The 18220-nt window shown below is 36.9% G+C and overlaps 1 protein-coding gene across 1 annotated transcript; it reads right to left on the bottom strand.

Moving 5' to 3' along the window:
- Nucleotides 1–121: 121 nt before the first annotated feature.
- LOC114151696 (protein phosphatase 1 regulatory subunit 1B-like) lies at nucleotides 122–14256 on the bottom strand. The gene is made up of 5 exons (XM_028029053.1): nucleotides 13862–14256; nucleotides 4641–4724; nucleotides 3090–3165; nucleotides 1229–1345; nucleotides 122–1143 (listed from the first exon to the last, which is right to left on the bottom strand). Exons 1-5 carry the CDS (start codon nucleotides 13988–13990, stop codon nucleotides 1040–1042), a joined length of 510 nt encoding a protein of 169 aa, XP_027884854.1. The 5' UTR covers nucleotides 13991–14256; the 3' UTR covers nucleotides 122–1039.
- Nucleotides 14257–18220: the final 3964 nt, after the last annotated feature.

The raw sequence follows: 18220 nt of genomic DNA, 5'->3' as shown, positions 1-18220 counted from the left end.
GTTTTAGATAATCAAAAGCTAATTATACCAGACTAAATATACAACCCATTTTTTCTCTTCAAACTAATATATGGCATTCTTCAAAGTGGCACTTATGTCAAAACATTCTGGACTATTTGACTTGTTAGTTACACAAAGAAAAATCTTTTATTATGTAATTTTTACAAGCATATTGTCCAATCCCACTTAAAGCAACAGCCTGTTTAAATAGGTTTATTAAGAATGAATCTATTAGTTATATACACAGGTTAATATATTACATACAGATTAATAAATGACCATTCACGCTTTTCAGGTAATTAAAAGCGTGAACTCTTACACAGTTATTTATTTAACTGTGTAAGATTAACAATGCCAGTTAAAAGTGCTTTCTCAACTTGATCACATTTGCTATATTGACCATCTTACAAAAGAGAGTTCATAATGTTCCAGTAGATAAACATGGCTACATTATCATGATTAGTTGGATTAGTCCCCATAATTATTAATATGGCAGCTGTGCAGATGTGATTATCTGTTATTCATCCTCTTTACTCCATCGACCTTGTGTGCAAATATTCAACAAAGTTTGCATCTCCAGAGTGAAATGAGGGAAATTCTGATAATCTATGACCAAACATATATATGTAGCGATTATTGTAGTTGATGTAAATGTTAAATTTAATTATGTGGCACTTTGGTGTATGTGGTCTAACATTTTAATTTACAATTTGTAGCCAAGAAAGTAAAGTACAGCTAAAAATCTGACATGGTCTGCCTGTTTTAATGTGTTTACAGCTGACGTGGAATATTTCTCCAGCTTTCTTGGCTGTCTCAGGTTAAACTTTAACCCATATCTGCTCATTTACATTCTTTCCTGATGATTGTATGTTTCCTCTGCTCTTTCGTTTTCCACTTTCAGCTGTGTTGTCGCATGCATGCACACACCTGCACACCTAAAAAGCACATATGTACACCCATGCACATGCAAAAAATGTCCACGCATGTGCTGCATATGTGCATTCTCTACAAACTCTCTTGGCCAGTTGTCTTCTTTTTGTCATTCCCCTTTTCCTTCCTCCAGTTCTGTGGTCTCGGCTCTTGCGGCTGAACTTCCCAGCAGCTCACAAAGATCCGCTGAAGGTTCGCTTTCTCCTCTTAAATCTGGTGTGAAAGAAGTTTTAAATGGAAAATCACTTCCATTTCAGTAAAAACTTCAGTATTATAGGGGAAATTGAGCACCACCCACTTGTAGTCGATGCTGCCTGCTGCTTTTCCTCATCATCGTGTTGCTCCTCTTCCTCTCCAGAAGAGGGTGCTTCTCTGTCCAGAGACTTCAGGTGTGCCTCAGCCAACATCTGGACAGCTGTAAACACAAATCAGCAAAACAGAAACTCACGCTAACAGACAACAGATGGAAGGGTTCATGTTTTTGAAGTTTGGGCTAAAAGTGTTTAACTTACAAAAGGAGAAAAAGAAAGATGGTGCATTTACTATGTTTGAGTTCTCAGTGAGACTCAGATCACATTGTTTAGGGACTGAATCAACACACTGACCTCTGAACATGCTTACATCCTTATCTACAATTATCTTGTTCTCAAAAGTTCTTTTTTTAGCTAACATGGTCAGGGAACTAATTCTAAAATGTTACTTGTCTTTGTTCTGTAGTGCTGCTATTTTCTGTCACAGTCAAATAAAAAAACAAACCGTCTGTCTATATGACGTAATCCAGACCATGATTCATCTGACCAGGTCAGGCACAAGGGAGTATGACCTTTCCAGAGGGGGTTGGGAGTGACCTTTTTATTTTATATTAAATATAAAATAATTATATATAATTAACCAAATTATTTAAATTTCTATATGAGTTGCTGGAGGAACTTAAAGTTAAAATACCTTATCTTCATTAAGGTATCCACATCAGCAGTGATTACTCATCACTGACAGCGTTAATGTCTTATAAAACGATTTATTTCCATTTGCAATGTTACGAGGTAAGCTAGTCATTTCATTTGGTCCTCCAGCTGTACTTTCCAAAACAGCAGAGCTCAGATCATGAAATAAACCTGAGGGATAAAACCTGGGCCAACAGCATGGTTGGAAAAACTGTGCTACTAATATATTAATAATTTATTAAATTGTTTCAGTGTTTTAGTGCATTTGTTGACCTTCTCCAAATGTTTATTTATTTCTGCATTTATTTTTAATTCTGGTCCTCCATACATGCTCATCAATTATCTGCTAAAATGGCTGCCAAACAGCAAGAGAAAAAAAAGACCTATCTCAAAGAATTTGAAGACTTCTGAGCCAACAGAAGCTTCCTTTCTAGCTTCCTGTGACGGCTTGCTGCACTGCAGCGCTAATTCTACTTTGTGCATTAATGGAAGCAAAAAGTGGAAATTCAGTCTCAAAGGTGTTTTTTTTTCATTTATGTCTTCTGCTGTAAAAAAAAAATTACTGCATCTAGCAATATTTCTGTCAGTATTTCTGCTCATGTGGGATAAGCAAGATTTCTTAATATCCTCAAGATTTGCACCGTCCATTTAAAGGTTTTTGACCAATTTCTTTGTTTTATGGGGAAATTAAAGAACCAGTTTATTTTTGTTATTTTCATGCCTTAGATCAAGGAAGCAAAAAACCTTACGAAAATGGTACCTTCATATTTAAAATCATGACCAATTCTTTATCATCTCTGGCCAACATTATTAACATCCAGCAACAACGCAGCAGGTCATAGGCTGTCTTTTAGATACGATAAAAGTAAACTTAAACTTTTTACCCCACTAACAAACACAGAAATATTTTTGCTAGCATTAACAGCAGCATATCTGCATATGTGAAAGAGAGCATGTTGCAGCTGCAGCCCCTAATCCAGGATGATCCAGAACGGACCCACAGCTGTTTTTGCTCCTAATCTGACATGACACACTGATCCACAATCATAAGCGACACAGAAACCAACAAATCAGACTGTTTTTGGATACAAATGTCTGGATTTTGACAGACATGTTCCAACTCAGCATTGGATTCTTCATTCATGTTTGTGGTATATATAAAAGAATGAGGACACATTTGCAAGATAATAATAATAATAATAAAAAGGCCTCTACCTTTAAGTGAGGGTGGCTGGTAGGTTGCCATGTGAACCAGTTTGGCTTTCGTGGATCCATTTTCACCCAGAACCCACTGTGGAAGCAATGAATGAGAATCACTGTTCGCCGCAAACAGATGTTTTCGTCAACATCTGGGGAGCAGGCTAAAACAGCCCAACATGATCTTGTTTTTGTATGACATGCAAAAAATTAAAATGAAAATTAAAACAGAGATGTGTTTTATTTGTAACTGATGGCTGGAATTAAAAGTAGAAGAAGGGATGACACAGAAAGGTTGTTACTTTTGTAAATCAACAGAAAGAAAGAATATTTTTTGGAGTTTTATCAGTATGTGTCTGGCAAGGAAAGCAACTCAAACTTTGTTTTTTTAATCGTTTTACTTACTTATCATTTTATATTTTAAATTTCGAAGTAAACAGAAATTAAAATGAGGATTTAAAATGAGTTAGTCAACTTATCTGATAGGAGAGCTGGTCTGCTTTTTCGGAGATGAACACTTACAAAAGTTTGCAAATCTCCCTAACTTTTCTTTAAGCACAAACTTCACTTGTATTTAGTTGGGATTTATTAGGTAGAACCAACACAAAGCACTGCAGGATGAATGATTTTCAGTTTTGTTCCCCAACAAATTATTATCTGAAAAGTGTGGCCTGCATTCAGCCTCTGTAAGTTAACACTTTAAATATCATATTTTTCATGGAAATTACAACGACATCTGAAAGTTTCTACCAGTTAGTCTTTTCTGAATATCTGGAGGGCGAGCTTCTGTGAATTCATTTGAAATTATTGTGCCAATTTTTTAAATTATAAGTAATTCCAGCTCTTACAAATGCCGTGATCTAAACCTTTTTCCACCACAAATGCCAAAAAAAAAAACTAGCCTTAGTTTAATTTAAAGAGAGCATCTTTTTCAACATGTTTTCTATTTCTCTTTCTGAAGTTTAATGCTTGCACCACATTTTATCAAATGGTGTCAGAGTAAAGAGGCTGGATGCAAATGTCACAATTTTATGCAAAATATTTTGAACATCGCACATTATTTTCATCTACTTCACTTTGTGTTGATCTGTTAAATAAAGTCTGATGTTTGTGTTTTTAATGTGACAAAGTTCAAGAAAAAGAGAAAGTTTAACGGGTGTGAATACTTTCACAAGGCCCTGCATATATATGGAAAAGATATTTTAACATCAACAACGTATATTACATTAGATTGTAGTTGTTACACGAAAAACTTTTTCTAGTTTTAACATAAACATTTATTTTAATATAAATTGCAAATAATCCAATGCATACTTTCCAACTGAAAACAGCTATGTTCATTCCTAAAAAAAATGTTGCATCTTTACAGCTTGAGAATAGGTTAAATTTAGAAAAAAAATTGTCTCTCATTTACATACTTTCTTTATAAAACACTCAATTTCTACACTGTGTAATGGTGTAATAAAAAAAGAGTAGCAAACAAATCAAATCTGCAACTCTTCATCATGAAAGAAGATTAAAGTTTAATATAAAAGTTCTCTGGGTTGACTTGTAACTCCTTGGTGATACCTGATGCGAGCTGCTGTCCTCCTCTGGTGATGGCGGGTCTGTCAGTTTGAAGAGAGTGGCAGGTGTTGGCCTCCGGCGTCGAATCTTTGCAAAGACAAAAAGAGAATTTTCTGCCTTTATTTGCTTGTATCAAACTGCAGCGTGTAAGGCTGCGTACATTTCCATTTTTTATGAGTTTGCAACCAAGACATTTTGTTTTTGTTCTGGAGTTGGTGCACACCAAAACACTAAACTTGTTTCTTTCATAAACGCTGTCATACCCTATCATGCCGTCCATAACGCATATAATTTTTTGAACGAATGACTTGGTGATGGTTAGGCATTTCTACCCAAGGTTTGATCAGACATGTCGAGGTTCACAGATTTCTTTCTGATTTTTGGCTTTTCCATGACGTCACACTAGACAGGATAAAACCTTAAAAATCATCTACAGGTGTGATTTTTTTAAAACCAAAATGTTTAATTAAACCTACTGGAGTCTCCTGAATATTTTTAATACACTCCAAACTTTAAAATATATTTTAAAAAAATATATTCTTTAATCTGGCATATAACAAATTGAACTAATTTGGGTAATCCTAACTAACGTAAAACAGGAGACATTCTGTCTGATTCAATGTTAGACGATGAGAAAAATGTAAATGTAAATATCTTGTGTATAACAGCGTTTTTTCCAACACTACACAAGTTTTGCTTCGTTGTATGTTTATTGTCACTGGTGGACTTTTGATTTTTACCTTTATTGTCCTTTTTTTTTCTTGCTATGAGATGCATAACAGCTATTTGTTATTTACAAAGCAGCGTGAGTCATCAGCTACAAAAGTTATGCAACTTATGAAGTGCAGAGCAAATATCCAGCTCTTTCTTAGCAACTTGTCCAAAAATAGTTCCTAGCAGAGGGACCCCAAACTCTATAAACTAGGTAAAGTTTTCCCACTTTAGTAATTCAGAGCATTGCTTTAGTGTCCATGAAATGCTTTCAATTTTAAATATTTTCACATTTAAAACATTACTATAACATCTGCACTTTGGAAATGTTTAAATGCCTGGCTTTTATTTTCAAATTTATTATTTCTGATTTTCAGGAAATATTTATTTTTGTAATAATACTTTTTTAGGTTCTAGCGTGTTACTACACATATTATTTTATTGCTAGAACACTTGCAGAAGGAAGGATATCAGTGTAGGCAAAATATATGTGGGCGGCTCCTCCTACTGCCTCTGCTTCCCTCCGTTTGACAAATTTATCTTGCAGTCTCTTCAACCTAATGTACTGCTGATATTTAAGAATATGATTCAAAGGAATCACAGAAAGAAATAGACAGAAATCAAAATCAGTACCTTGTTTAGGCACCTGGTTGAGAGCTTTTGAGATATAGACCCATGTTGCAAGTGGAGGCACAAGGTCAAGCTCATGCAGAATGTTGTTGTTATGAAAATGTGATACAAAAATACCAGTGGGAGGTAAAGGCCATGTAAAGTGTTTTTTTACACATGTACACAGCAGGAAGTGGAATGTCTTTCCTTGGTTTTAGAAATTCAGCAATTTACATTTCCATGTAGTAGAAACAAGGTTATCCTGCTGGCTCTCAAGGTTTTCCTGTGTTCTCCTTTCTACACTTGAACGTGTTTCTCGGTTTTCAATACTGCCTAACTCTGTCAATATTTCTGCCTGATGAAAACCAAAAGTTCAGCTTTTTTAAATTAGAAATTGACAGCAGACAAATAAAAAAGACTTGTAATACTGAGGGTTTCACCCAGTGTATTATAAGCCTGGCGGGCCACCAGACTTTACTTGTACCCCCACCAGGCTTAGCATTGCTTATTTATTTGAGTCTTCTTAAAAAATTTTAAACTTTTAAGACTTTATAGTTGGTGTACAAGTATTAATTTTCCAATCTTCCAATAACACATAATTATCAAGTGATATTTTCACATTTTCTGTCAACTTTAAACATTTTTTAACTCAAAAACATGACGGGCTGCTGGATGAATGACTGCCCTGGCATCCAACCACCGGGCTTTGCAAGTTTTCCGGGGGAAACCTTGACACTGTAATGTTAACTTCTGGCAACACGGTCAATGAAAAGACTGATGACTTTACAGTCGACCAGAGACAGTCTCTGACAAGAAAAAGGTCATGGAGAAAGAAGCTGATTGTTTCCAAGCAAAGAAAGGGAAGATTGAGCGAAATAAAATAAGTGTACAAACATTTATTGGGAAAACGTAGAATTAAAATCTCTTCAAGAGATTGTTTTAGATCACAAGACATGGACTGTGGGATCTATTGTTGACATATCCAGGATTTGGTCAACAATTGAACCATAGAGACAATAACTGCTATTTCATTAACATTAAAATCGTGCAATTTGACATTTTGAAAATGAATTTGCTTAATGGAAAAACGTCAATTCCGAAAAAAACCCCAAATTTTTCAATGTAAAGTTTTGGCACTAGAATGAGGCGGGTTTTTGGCCGTATCAAAATCAGTGTACTTCTCAAAACTGTAACATTATCTCTTAATTCGCATCACACAAGTCTGATCAAACATCTGATCAAAAATCGGATGTTACTACTGGCAGAATAGATGAAGAAGACAACAGGAAGTGGTAGAAGGATCATGGCGCTGAATGTCTTTTAATGTCTTAATGCGTGATTTCAATTGCATTTCTTTTTTAATGGAAACAGCACAAATACGTAATTGTGTTTATTCAACTTTAGCTGAATATCAACAAAGTTTTACTTAAATTTTTAATGGAAACGCAGCCAGTGTCAGAAGCATTTTACCTGGGCTAAAGAGAAAACTACTTCATGTTGTTTACACCCAATTCTGACCCATTGATCTGGATGTTGCAGCCGAAAATAGGTATTTTTTTGCAGTCTGTTTTTTCCTGATATTAGTGAACAAATAGCCTCAGTTTTGTGTCGTTATCTGACAGGAGGCGGCTCCCCGTGGTTTCTTCCTACGCTTTAGCCCATCTGCTTTGAGGTTTGACATGCTGTGCATCACTATCACTATTCTGTTATTGGTTGAAGTACAGACAGTTGGACCAAATACATTTCATTGCATATTTTTGTACAAGATTAATCAAACTTTTTTCCGTTTTTATTCCTTTTCCTGCTAACTAAAAATCAAACTTCCACACTCTGTGCTACAAGTAAGAGTTAGTCAATGATTAAGAGTAACATTTAACCTCCAGAGTCTAAAATCACAACATTTATAAACCATAAATGCAGTGTGGGGTCAGAACTGGTTCCAAAAGAGGCTTTTAGAGAGATTCTCAATCCCTTTAGTAGTACAGATGAGAGGGTGGAGGCACAAATCCCTTGTTGTGTTCATATAATGCTTTTATTTTATACTCTTAGTAATCCTGTGTCTAGTGCAGTTAGCCTGCAACCTGTTAAAGAACAGATGAAAAAAGCATATAATTTGTATTTAACCTGTAATGTTGCACCAGTGAAATAACTTTATGAATATGTGTGAAGCATCTTGTTGAATAATGTCTCTGCTTGTGGTCTTTTCTGCACTCTGAAGTCATTTTGGTAGACTGAAAGGTTCGCCGCTGTTCCATGTTTTCTCCATTTGTGGTTAACAATTCTCACTTAATTCCTAGAAATGTTAATGAAGAATGCTAGAAAGGGATCAGCTCTGTAAGTATTCAGTCTTAGCCTTTATTTATTTACTTACTTTTAAAATTCCTTGAACATATGACTTGCTTTAATTATCAAAAAACACCTAAAACAAAAATCTAAGCATTATTCCCACTTCCAGAACTTCTGGCTAAAACTGTTCAACATTTCATACAATTTCTGCTGCATGCAAAATGCCATGCTTATTAACTGATGACCAAACAAATATGCTGTTGTTCCTGTAAACTAAATTACTTCCCGTCGGTTCGTGTTTGGAGCTCCCGGATACTCTGGGGTGAAATTTAGTTCTTGGCTTTAATTGCCCTTGCCCTTAATTCAGGCCTCAGTCATCCCCAGCTAATCTTTTTTTAATCTGTAGCCTCTTTCCTTGGCTGATTCTTTCTCAACTTTTAATGCTTTTTCTCTTTTTTAAAATATTTTAATAGTTAACTGCCTGCTAGAAAACTGGGATATATTGGAAAATAAGAAGGTCACAGGGGTGCTTAAACTGCTGAGCTCCGTTTCTAGACGTTAAACAATGACCAAATTCCTAGAACTGATATCTGACTTCATCCAGTCGAGTAACTTGCATGCACTTGAACATGGCCGTACTCAGTGACCTCTGGACTTGCTTCCGGGGAACAATCCAGAAATTTCTTTGGCCCCTAACTGTCGGAGTTTGAAGCTACAATGCACTGTAGCAGGTACATCTCAATCTCTTAGATTACATGTGTCAAACTCAAGGTCCGGAGGCCAAATCTGGCCTGCTGCAGCTTTTTATGTGGCATTCTAGACTCTAAAGTGAAACATAAATAGAACGGTCAGAATAACAGTGTGCTTAAATATTATTTTATCAGTCAATTCAAAGCAGTTTTTATCGGTTCACTGCAAATTGCATCAATTAGGCTGCATTCACACTGCAGCCTGAAGTGACCCAATTCCGATTTTTTTGCCTTAATTTGTCCTGTATCTGATCTTTTCAAGACAGTCTGAACAACACAGGTCGGATTCATTTTGAATGCGACCCAGGCCACTTGGATATCAGACACGCATCCAATTCAAATGCGGCCTAAAGTCCAGGTCGCATTCATCTGACCTGAACGTCACTGATACTCGACAAACGTCACTATTCTGCGTCCTGATACGCCCAAGCAAAAAGAAGACCAACAACCCTGGCAGACGATAACGAGGATTAAGTTGTTAATATCCTGGCTCTGGTCAGAAAACAATTTCAAAATTGTAAGCTATGTTCCACCGTTAGCATCCATGTTTACTTCCGCAAACACTGAGCACCGCTTCGTCTTTATAGTGGTTGGCAAAACACTGAGCGCTCTATGTGTGACGTTACTGCGCCCTCTACTGCGCATGCGGGACACTTTCAGGTCATTTGCAGTTCACATTGGTGAACACATACAGGTCGCATATGTTTGGAAGTGAACGACGACGGCAAAAAATTTATTTTGACAAAAAAATTGGAATTGGGTCACTTCAGGCTACAGTGTAAACGCTGCCTTAGTCCCTCCAGGTTCTTGTGAATTACAGTGGAAATTCACGCAAAATCAACAAATCCCTGTATGTTTTCACGCTATTGCATAATTGTGAGATTATTGCAGATTTTTCACAAAAATGATGAAAAACATTGGATCTAAGTGACAGTTTACTTCCACCTGCAGGTGGCAGTATTTATTGCTTCCACTAAACAACTTCCTAAGCTTTACTTAATGTTGAGTTATAATCCATAATGATACAGCGATTCATGATAAGTCGCATTTACCATCACACATAAGTGCAGATATTTCTAAATTACTACCATAAACACTTTTTTATTGCAAAAAAGTCACAAAAACAATTGCGAAATCCTGGAGGGGCTGAAAAGATGTTATTCAATTTTAAGAATTTATTTAGGTTTTAACAGCTTAATGGGTTTTATCAGTACATTCTGGCACAACCGGCCCTTTAAGAACATTCATGATCTTGATTTGGCCCAAAAGGAAAATGAGTTTGACACCCCTGACTCAGATGGATCAATGAACCTCCCAACGCTTAAGATAACACAACAAGGCTTAGCAAAGCAGCAGAGTTAACGAACCATGACGAAAATGAACCAACTCTGAACAACGGAGGCCCAGGAGTCAAAACTAATGAAATGCAGGTGGTGGCATTTCTCAGCCCAGGGGGAAAGACAAGGCAGTGAACCAGATCAACATGTAGAACTAGGAAAAACAGAAGTTCAAGCAACTTATATAGTAGAAAATACAAAAAGAAACGTAAAAAGCTAAAAACAGAAGCAATTAATAATGATGAAGCTGAAAAATTGCCAACACGGTTTTCTGGAAAGAAAACTGTCTTGAGCGATTGGTGGAAATATATGCATGGAAAGACTGAATGAATGCTAACAAGGTGAAAAGAAACCACTGAATCTGAACCATATGCATGTGAGAATGTAAACAGGACCAAAGATCAGGTTCAGATATTTCAATCAGAGATCCAAATAACAGCATAGTGCCTGACAAAATTGTTCATACTTCTTATTTTTACATTTTCTAATGTGTTTTTTAAATAGGACTTTATGTAATGGACAGATAGTGAAAAAAGTTGCGTTTGTACTGAACAGATGCCTCAACCTTAACTAATGTCAGATTATAGTCCATGATCTATACAGCGAGTAATAAAAAGTCACATTTACCATAAAAAATAAGTGCAAATATTTGCAATATTTCATTTTTATTGCAAAAATCCTTTAAAAAAATGATGTAATGGAGGAACTGAAAAGATGTTCAATAACATTATTTAATATTAATAATTCATTTATATTGTAACAGTTTGTGAACAGGTTTTATCAATACATTCTGGCACAACCGGCCCTTTAAGAGCATTCATGATCCTGATTTGGCCCAAATTGAAAATGACTTTGACTTTTAAAATCCCAATAAGATAATGTTGTTATTTCTGGTTTTAATGTGACAACGTGAAAAAGTCCAAGGATTAATTGAAGCTACTTTTGCAAGCCTCTGTAACTGGAGAGTGCTAAAGCAAACGATGACACGCTTCTGCTCTAGAAGGGCCAAAGAAAGTAGTCCGACACTCTGGGGACAAGTGAGCTATAAACAGCAGATGTGCAAGAAGTATTTGAGTGGCTGGTGATGATTGATTTATTAGTTTATTTATACATTCCAGGAAAGAACAAGCTTTCCAAACAGATGTTTTTTTGAAAAGTTTCTCATTGTCTACTTGGGGAAAATTATACGGATCTCTGACATGGCACCTGTCTCCGTCAGTAAGGTTTCGCTCCAGGCAGCAGAATGCAATCTTAGGACTACAATTAATGGCCATCATCTTACACAAATGCAGTTTCTTCCTCTGAAGGCCTGCATGTTTCACCTGCACTTGATTTAGAAAGATTCAGCCTCAGGCTCATGGCTCATTTTACGTAACAAACACACACACACACACAGCAGCTCCTCTCTTTACATGAGTAAAAATGTGACCTTCTTTCCTTTCACATATGTGCTTATGGTGCTTCTGCTATGCTCAGACAAATCTCATTTTCAGCATTACAGATGGCTGCTTTATCCCTCACTTCCTCCTCATCTTCCACTCTTTTGAAGGGCAGACAACTCTCATTACTTTTAAAGGCTCCAAAAACTATAAGGCAGCACAGCTCAGCTTAATCCTAGAGCTGCTGCCCGCAGGGTAATGTGGAGCAAAATAGAGTTTGGGGAACTCTCCTGTTATGTAAGAGCATTTTAACCTCAAACGTCTTTAAAAGTCTCCTGCACGAGTCCCAGCTCAAAATTCTGTGAAAGAGGTGTACAGAGCCTGGTGCCAGAAGCCCATTAAAATGCTGTCTACATCGTTTTAAACTGTGTGATTGTGAGCGTGAGGGGAAATAAAAATAGCAATAGATATTTTGTTCCATATAACACAGTAGGAGTGTAACAGGTAAATCTTTTATGGATGCAAACTCGACTAAACACCCACCTGTTTAGGATTGTATTTGAAACGTAATCAATTACAAATTTATTGATGGAACCTGACTTAATGTCGTGTTTTGATTGTTGATTCTATGTTGCATTGTGTTTCTGTGTTTGATATGATGTAAAGCACTTTGAAATGCCTTGCTGCTGAAATGTGCTATAAAAATAAAATTTGATTGATTGATTGATTGATGCACCAGGAATATGTCTGCAACAAGAAAAGCAGCAAAGTATCTGAAACTTCCAATAGAAATTTTCATTAAATGTCCGCCATTATGACCTTGATCTGGCCTCATCATGTCACAAATACACATTTGTTCTTTTGAGGTCATTGCTAAAGAAACCTGTAGGTGTTGTATCCTACTATAACAATAGAAAGTTGAATGGAAGGAAAAAGTTTGACTCAGAATAGTTTACTCTGTGTGCTATGAGTCTACAGTGGTGTACATGGAGGTCAATTAATACTGTTTTGTGTTTTTTGTGTGTGTTATTTACTAGTTGTGTCGCAGTTTGACGTGGCTGCGGATGGGGGTCAGTGTCACTCCGCCGTTGCGAAGAGACGACGGTTGTGGAACAGATGTTTCTTTTTCTAACAGCTGTGTAACGGTGCTGCCAACGGAGTTACTTTGTAACTATTATTAAATTAAAATGTTGCGGATTCAATCACAGCATCTCGCTTGATTGTTTGCCACCGCTACATACACACCCTTATTAAATTGCCAGGTTGAGTAACATCTTGACTCGACTATATTTTGCAGAAGTTCTCTAAATGTATCGCCCACATTCGTCTTCAGGTGGTTTTCTGTCTGATTTTGTCCTGGACTCTGACTCGGTAAAACCAAAACTTAAATTTTAGTTTGATGAAGTGATATGGATGTATAGTTGGAGTCATTGGTTATGGAAGTGTGGCCCAAAAGTTTACATTTTGCTTCATCCAGCCATAACTCATTTTTACAAAATATTTTAGGCGATTTTAGCCAGGACTGAATGTTTTCTTTGAAATAACTCCATTCCCCAAGAGCTACTATCCTGCAACATTTAGATGCATCCTTTCTCTAGTATATCTGAATTAAATGAACCTCTCCTTATTAGGCTTCCTTCACCTGACTGATACCTTTGAGATCATTTTGATTTGTTGAAACCTCTCTACAACATCTGCCTTTAGCTAAAGGAGCCAAACTGACGCCAGGTGAACTGAGCCTCAACAAAGAATTAGATACAAGATTTATTGCAACTTTTTTGTTTGTTTCTCTCCAACTAATTGGTTTGGTTTGTAGAGAAAACATGTCAAATATCAAAAATGTTTAAAAAAAAATTTTTTTTAATTTAAAAATAAAAACTGGCATTTGTACAGTTTTACGTACAACTTATATAACTTAAAATGTGAACTTTTTTTAACTGAATTACTGAAATATTAAAACTTTTTAATGATATTTTATTGACTAAGACACGCTTGCATTGCGTTTAATTTAATATATCGCGATCAACTTTACATTGGAACACTGTCTTTCAAAATCTACCGTATTGGCCACTTTAAAACTTTAAACATTTAAACGTCCCTTGAGGTGTTAAACACAGGTTTATCTCCAGACGTCACGCTGTGGGGGGCCTCACCATCTCCAGCTGTCGCGGATCCAGCTGCAGAGGTATGGAGGACGGGACAGAAAACTGGATCTTCCTCCGCGCATCCTTGTCCGCCTCTCTCTCCATCATCTCCGGGTCTGTAGGCAGCAGCGGGTCCATGGCATTCAGCCTGTCGCCTCACCGCTGCTGAGCGCACCGACGTCCGGCTTTAAAACCCCAGGCGGAAGCAGCAGCGATTTAACTATCTGTGCAGTTTGTGGTTCACTGTCCGGTGGTCAAATTGAAGCAAATGCGGGTGAATAAAAATATTTGAGTCTCTCTGAAAGTGCCAGATTCTCCAGCTTCCTCTCACTCTCTGGCGCTTTGTCCGTCCTCCCCTCTCCACCCTCTCTGACCATATGCCTGTCCCGCTGTGATTACTGACCTGTTCTACATAACGAGGAGAAAACCGAGCTCTGTGATGCTTTCAGATACCGTCGGAAATTCACAATTGAAAGTGGACGAACTAGAAATGCAGTTTTAAGTTAGCTGAGTAAGAAGTTTTCGTAAACGACACAGTTGCAAGTCATGTTATTCAATATATATCATTTTCTTCAAATATCTGTATATTATTATCTTTAGTTATTATTTTGGTTTCGAGAGAAATTTCACAAATAGGGACTGATAACATTCCAGTTGCGAGCTTTTCTAAAAATTTTTATATAAACTTCAAAGTATTTTATTTTGATCTTGTGAGATAGGCCAACATACTGATGTTTTGCCCCTTTTACTCTGATACCCCTCAGTAAAAATCCATTTCTTTGCAGCTGCTTTTTGATGTCAATAAAGCCCAGCTGTGTATAATATCAATCCAGCTGTTCTTTGGAGGCCTAATAGAGAACATTAGTTTAACTTTTCTTCATGTGGAAGCTCAGACCCTTCAGTATTTGCAGAAAGATGCTGCAGATATTCTAGAGGAAGGTCGTGCTGATCACCAAATTCCAAAACTTATATCAAATTGGGAAAAAAATGTGACTATTAATTTCATTTCTTATAATCATAGTTAACTCTTTATCCAGTTTGTTAAGGAGCATTAAAAACCGTAACACTACGCACATTTCTTTAATCAATTTGTATTTATAGCAAATTGCCACGAGAGGGCGCCAAAAGACAACATTTTTTATTTACTTTTTTAAAGCTAATGTTTATTTCAGCATCTTCATTCTACACTTATGGTTAAAAACGCTGGTGCAACAGCAAGGCGTGATGTTAAAAAGTTGCTTAATGTGTTTGTAAATTTCCTCGGTGTAGAATCATAAAGCTACGAAAACAAGTAGTTTGTTATCAGCAAAAAGCAAACAAATCGCATGTCGCTCCACCGCCAGTCATCACTTGCGTGGAATGTTGTGTCTTTATGAATAGATCTCACCAGTCAAATTGTAATATCTACTTGTCACCAGCAGATGTCACCCACATCAAAAATATTAAAGTCCTAAAATGACAACCTAGAACGGTTCTTTGTAAACAAAGCCAATTACCTTCAAAGTTTCGAAATCTACGTCCTGGTAATGTCTTACTTTTACATTTCATATTTAATGTGAAAAAAAAGTGTACTTTATTTTTTACTTTATTGTCATCTTGTTGTCATACTGCATCTTCAGATGCAGTATGACAACATACGCTCTAGATTTATTTCTAGAGATGTGAATGAAAGATTTTTTCTTTTTTATGAAGACGAAACATTCATATTTAATAATAAATTAAATGGGAGATGACATGGGCATTTTTATTATTACTGGGATTAAGTTGTGACATGTTAAAGCAGGGTTAGATTAGAAATCAATATGGAAACTGTATGGCAAAACTACAGGAGGCTTTTAGTTACTCTGAAGGAGCTGCTGACATCACCAGCTCAGGTGGAAAAATCAGGACAACTATTCGGAAAGCTGACAGAAAAATGACAAAAAGAAAATATTTCTTTGTTAAAAGAAGCCTGCGAGAAATTGTATTATTTTGTCACAACTCATGTGTAAACACAACAACTTAAAGATAAAAGTGTTCTGGTACAGTGAAAATAAAATCAAACTACATGCAAAATGCAGAAAACAAAAGGCTACATATTACCCTGAACACACTATCCCTGCAGTGAAACTGGTAGTGGCAGCATCATGTGTCATCGGTATCATGGGATGCATCTCTTCAACAAGGACATGGGATCTTTGGCGCCAAAGAAAAGCATCCCACGATTCCTTGCAATACTGGAGGGCAACTTGTTAGAGGCTGCCTGGACAGGCCACCACTCCCCACAGTTATACAAATCATCATCCACTTATTTTTGGTTTCTGTCTGTTTTATAGAAGAAAAAATCTTATTGGGTTAACTGCAGACCAAATGACAACTGGAGCTTGTTCCTTAAGAAAGTCCTTGTGATTTGAAAAATGGAAGTATGCTAATTTAATAAATCTAAGCAAAGTGTCTGCGCTGATTCTTCACATTTGTGTGAAACCTGTTCCACGTTGGCCTTGGCTACATTTTTATCAGAGGATAAGGAACAACATTTTGTCTGTTTCAGTAAAAATAGAGAGAACTTGCTCCTTGGTTACTAAACTGTGCATCAATAATATGATGGGGAGGATAAGCCCGCTCCCCCTGGCTTTCTCGCTTATTATTCATTCCCTTTCTTATTCCTTGACTTCTGTTCCCTCTCTGCAATCTGTGCCTCTGCCACCTTTGGCACCATCCGCCCACATGACACCTGTGCCAAGCCTGGCAGCACAAACGGGACGCTCTGCTTAGCTCAGTTCAATTGACTCGTTTAGGCAATTGCACCCTGACTCTGATCTCAGTCGCTGCCCGGTAATTTTTTCCATCCTTAGCCTTTGAGTAGACATCGTGGAGTTTTCTTCCCTTTTAAGGTCATGATCTTTTTTTATGTATTGATAGATTTTTTTTTTTTTCAATCAAGTGCCAAAAGTACCAAAATAAAAAATTGTATTTCTATACACAATACATTTCATGTATGTTGATATCAAACTGCATAAATAAAGAAATTCATCCATAATTAAATGATACTTGTGTATATTTATATTTCAAGGTTTCCCCCAGAAAACTTGCTAAGCCTGGTGGTCGGGGCGCTCGGCAGTCATTCATCCAGCAGCCTGCCGTGTTTTTGAGTTAAAAAATGTTTAAAGTTGACAGGAAATTTGAAAATATCACTAGATAATTATGTGTTATTGGAAGATTAATTTCTGAATACCAACTATAAAGTCTTAAAAATGCAAACATAAAAAAAAAGCAATGGTAAGCCTGGTGGGGGTACATGTAAAGCCTGGTGGCCCGCCAGGCTTATTATACACTGTATTTATATAATATGATAATGTCGATGGTGCAGGTGGATGTTGTAGAGTACATGTGTCAAACTCAAGGCCCAGGGGAAAAATCTGGCCTGCCATAGCTTTTTATGTGACCCTATAGACTCCAAATTACATCAATAAGTCCCTCCAGTTTTTCACAAATCCGTAAAATTCTCACAGAATCAGCAGATTCCCATATTTTGGGGGGATTTTTGCTGCAAATTTCTCTCAAAATTGACACAAAACACTGCTTTTAAGTGATTGCTGCCTCAGCCTTACTTGATGTGAAGTTATACGATACGGTGATTAATAAAAAGTCACATATGAGATCATACAGTAGCTCAAATATATAATGTATACTTGATTAAATTACATGCTAAAATCATACGCTGTTGTTTTTCAAGCTTCATTCAATTATTTCATGTTTTCTTAGCTGCAGGTGCAGCAGGGAAAATTTTGAACTTGTCAAATTCACAACAATAGCTGATTGGTTATCCTATCGGATGTTCTATCCGTCCATCTATCCATTGTCTGTACATGGTTACCCTTGTAGGGTCACAGCTGGTGCTTGTCTCCCGCCGTCAGGGAGTGAAAGGCGTGGTTAGCTCTGGACAGGTCACCAGTCAAAGGCCAACACTGACAAGCAATTACACACTCACACCCAATGGCAGTTTAGAGTAATGACTAAAATCTGACTAACAGATTTTTGGACTGAGAGGAAGCTGGAGTACCCAGAGTGAACCCAGGCCAGGATCTGAACCCCGGCCTTCTTGCTGCAAGAATCACTATGCAGACCTGCAGCATTTTTTTAAATGCTTCTCTATTTTCTTTCAGTTTTTTAGCATACTGGCATATTAAGGTAATTATTTACATAGTTTTTTTTAATGGCTTCACAGTGGCACAGTTGGGTTCTAATCCTGGGTTCAGATCCCAGTCTGACTTCTTTCTGGGTTGGGTTTACATGTTCTCCAGTGCATGCACTCTGGCTTCCTCCCACAATTCAACAACATGCCTGGTTAATTGGTCTCTCTAAATTGTCATTAGGTATTTGTGCACG

This window comes from Xiphophorus couchianus, chromosome 10 (genome assembly GCF_001444195.1).
Source record: "Xiphophorus couchianus chromosome 10, X_couchianus-1.0, whole genome shotgun sequence".
NCBI classification, from domain to species: Eukaryota; Metazoa; Chordata; class Actinopteri; order Cyprinodontiformes; family Poeciliidae; genus Xiphophorus; species Xiphophorus couchianus.
The sequence above is the reverse complement of the archived record's forward strand: the minus strand, read 5'-3'. Positions and strand labels throughout refer to the sequence as shown.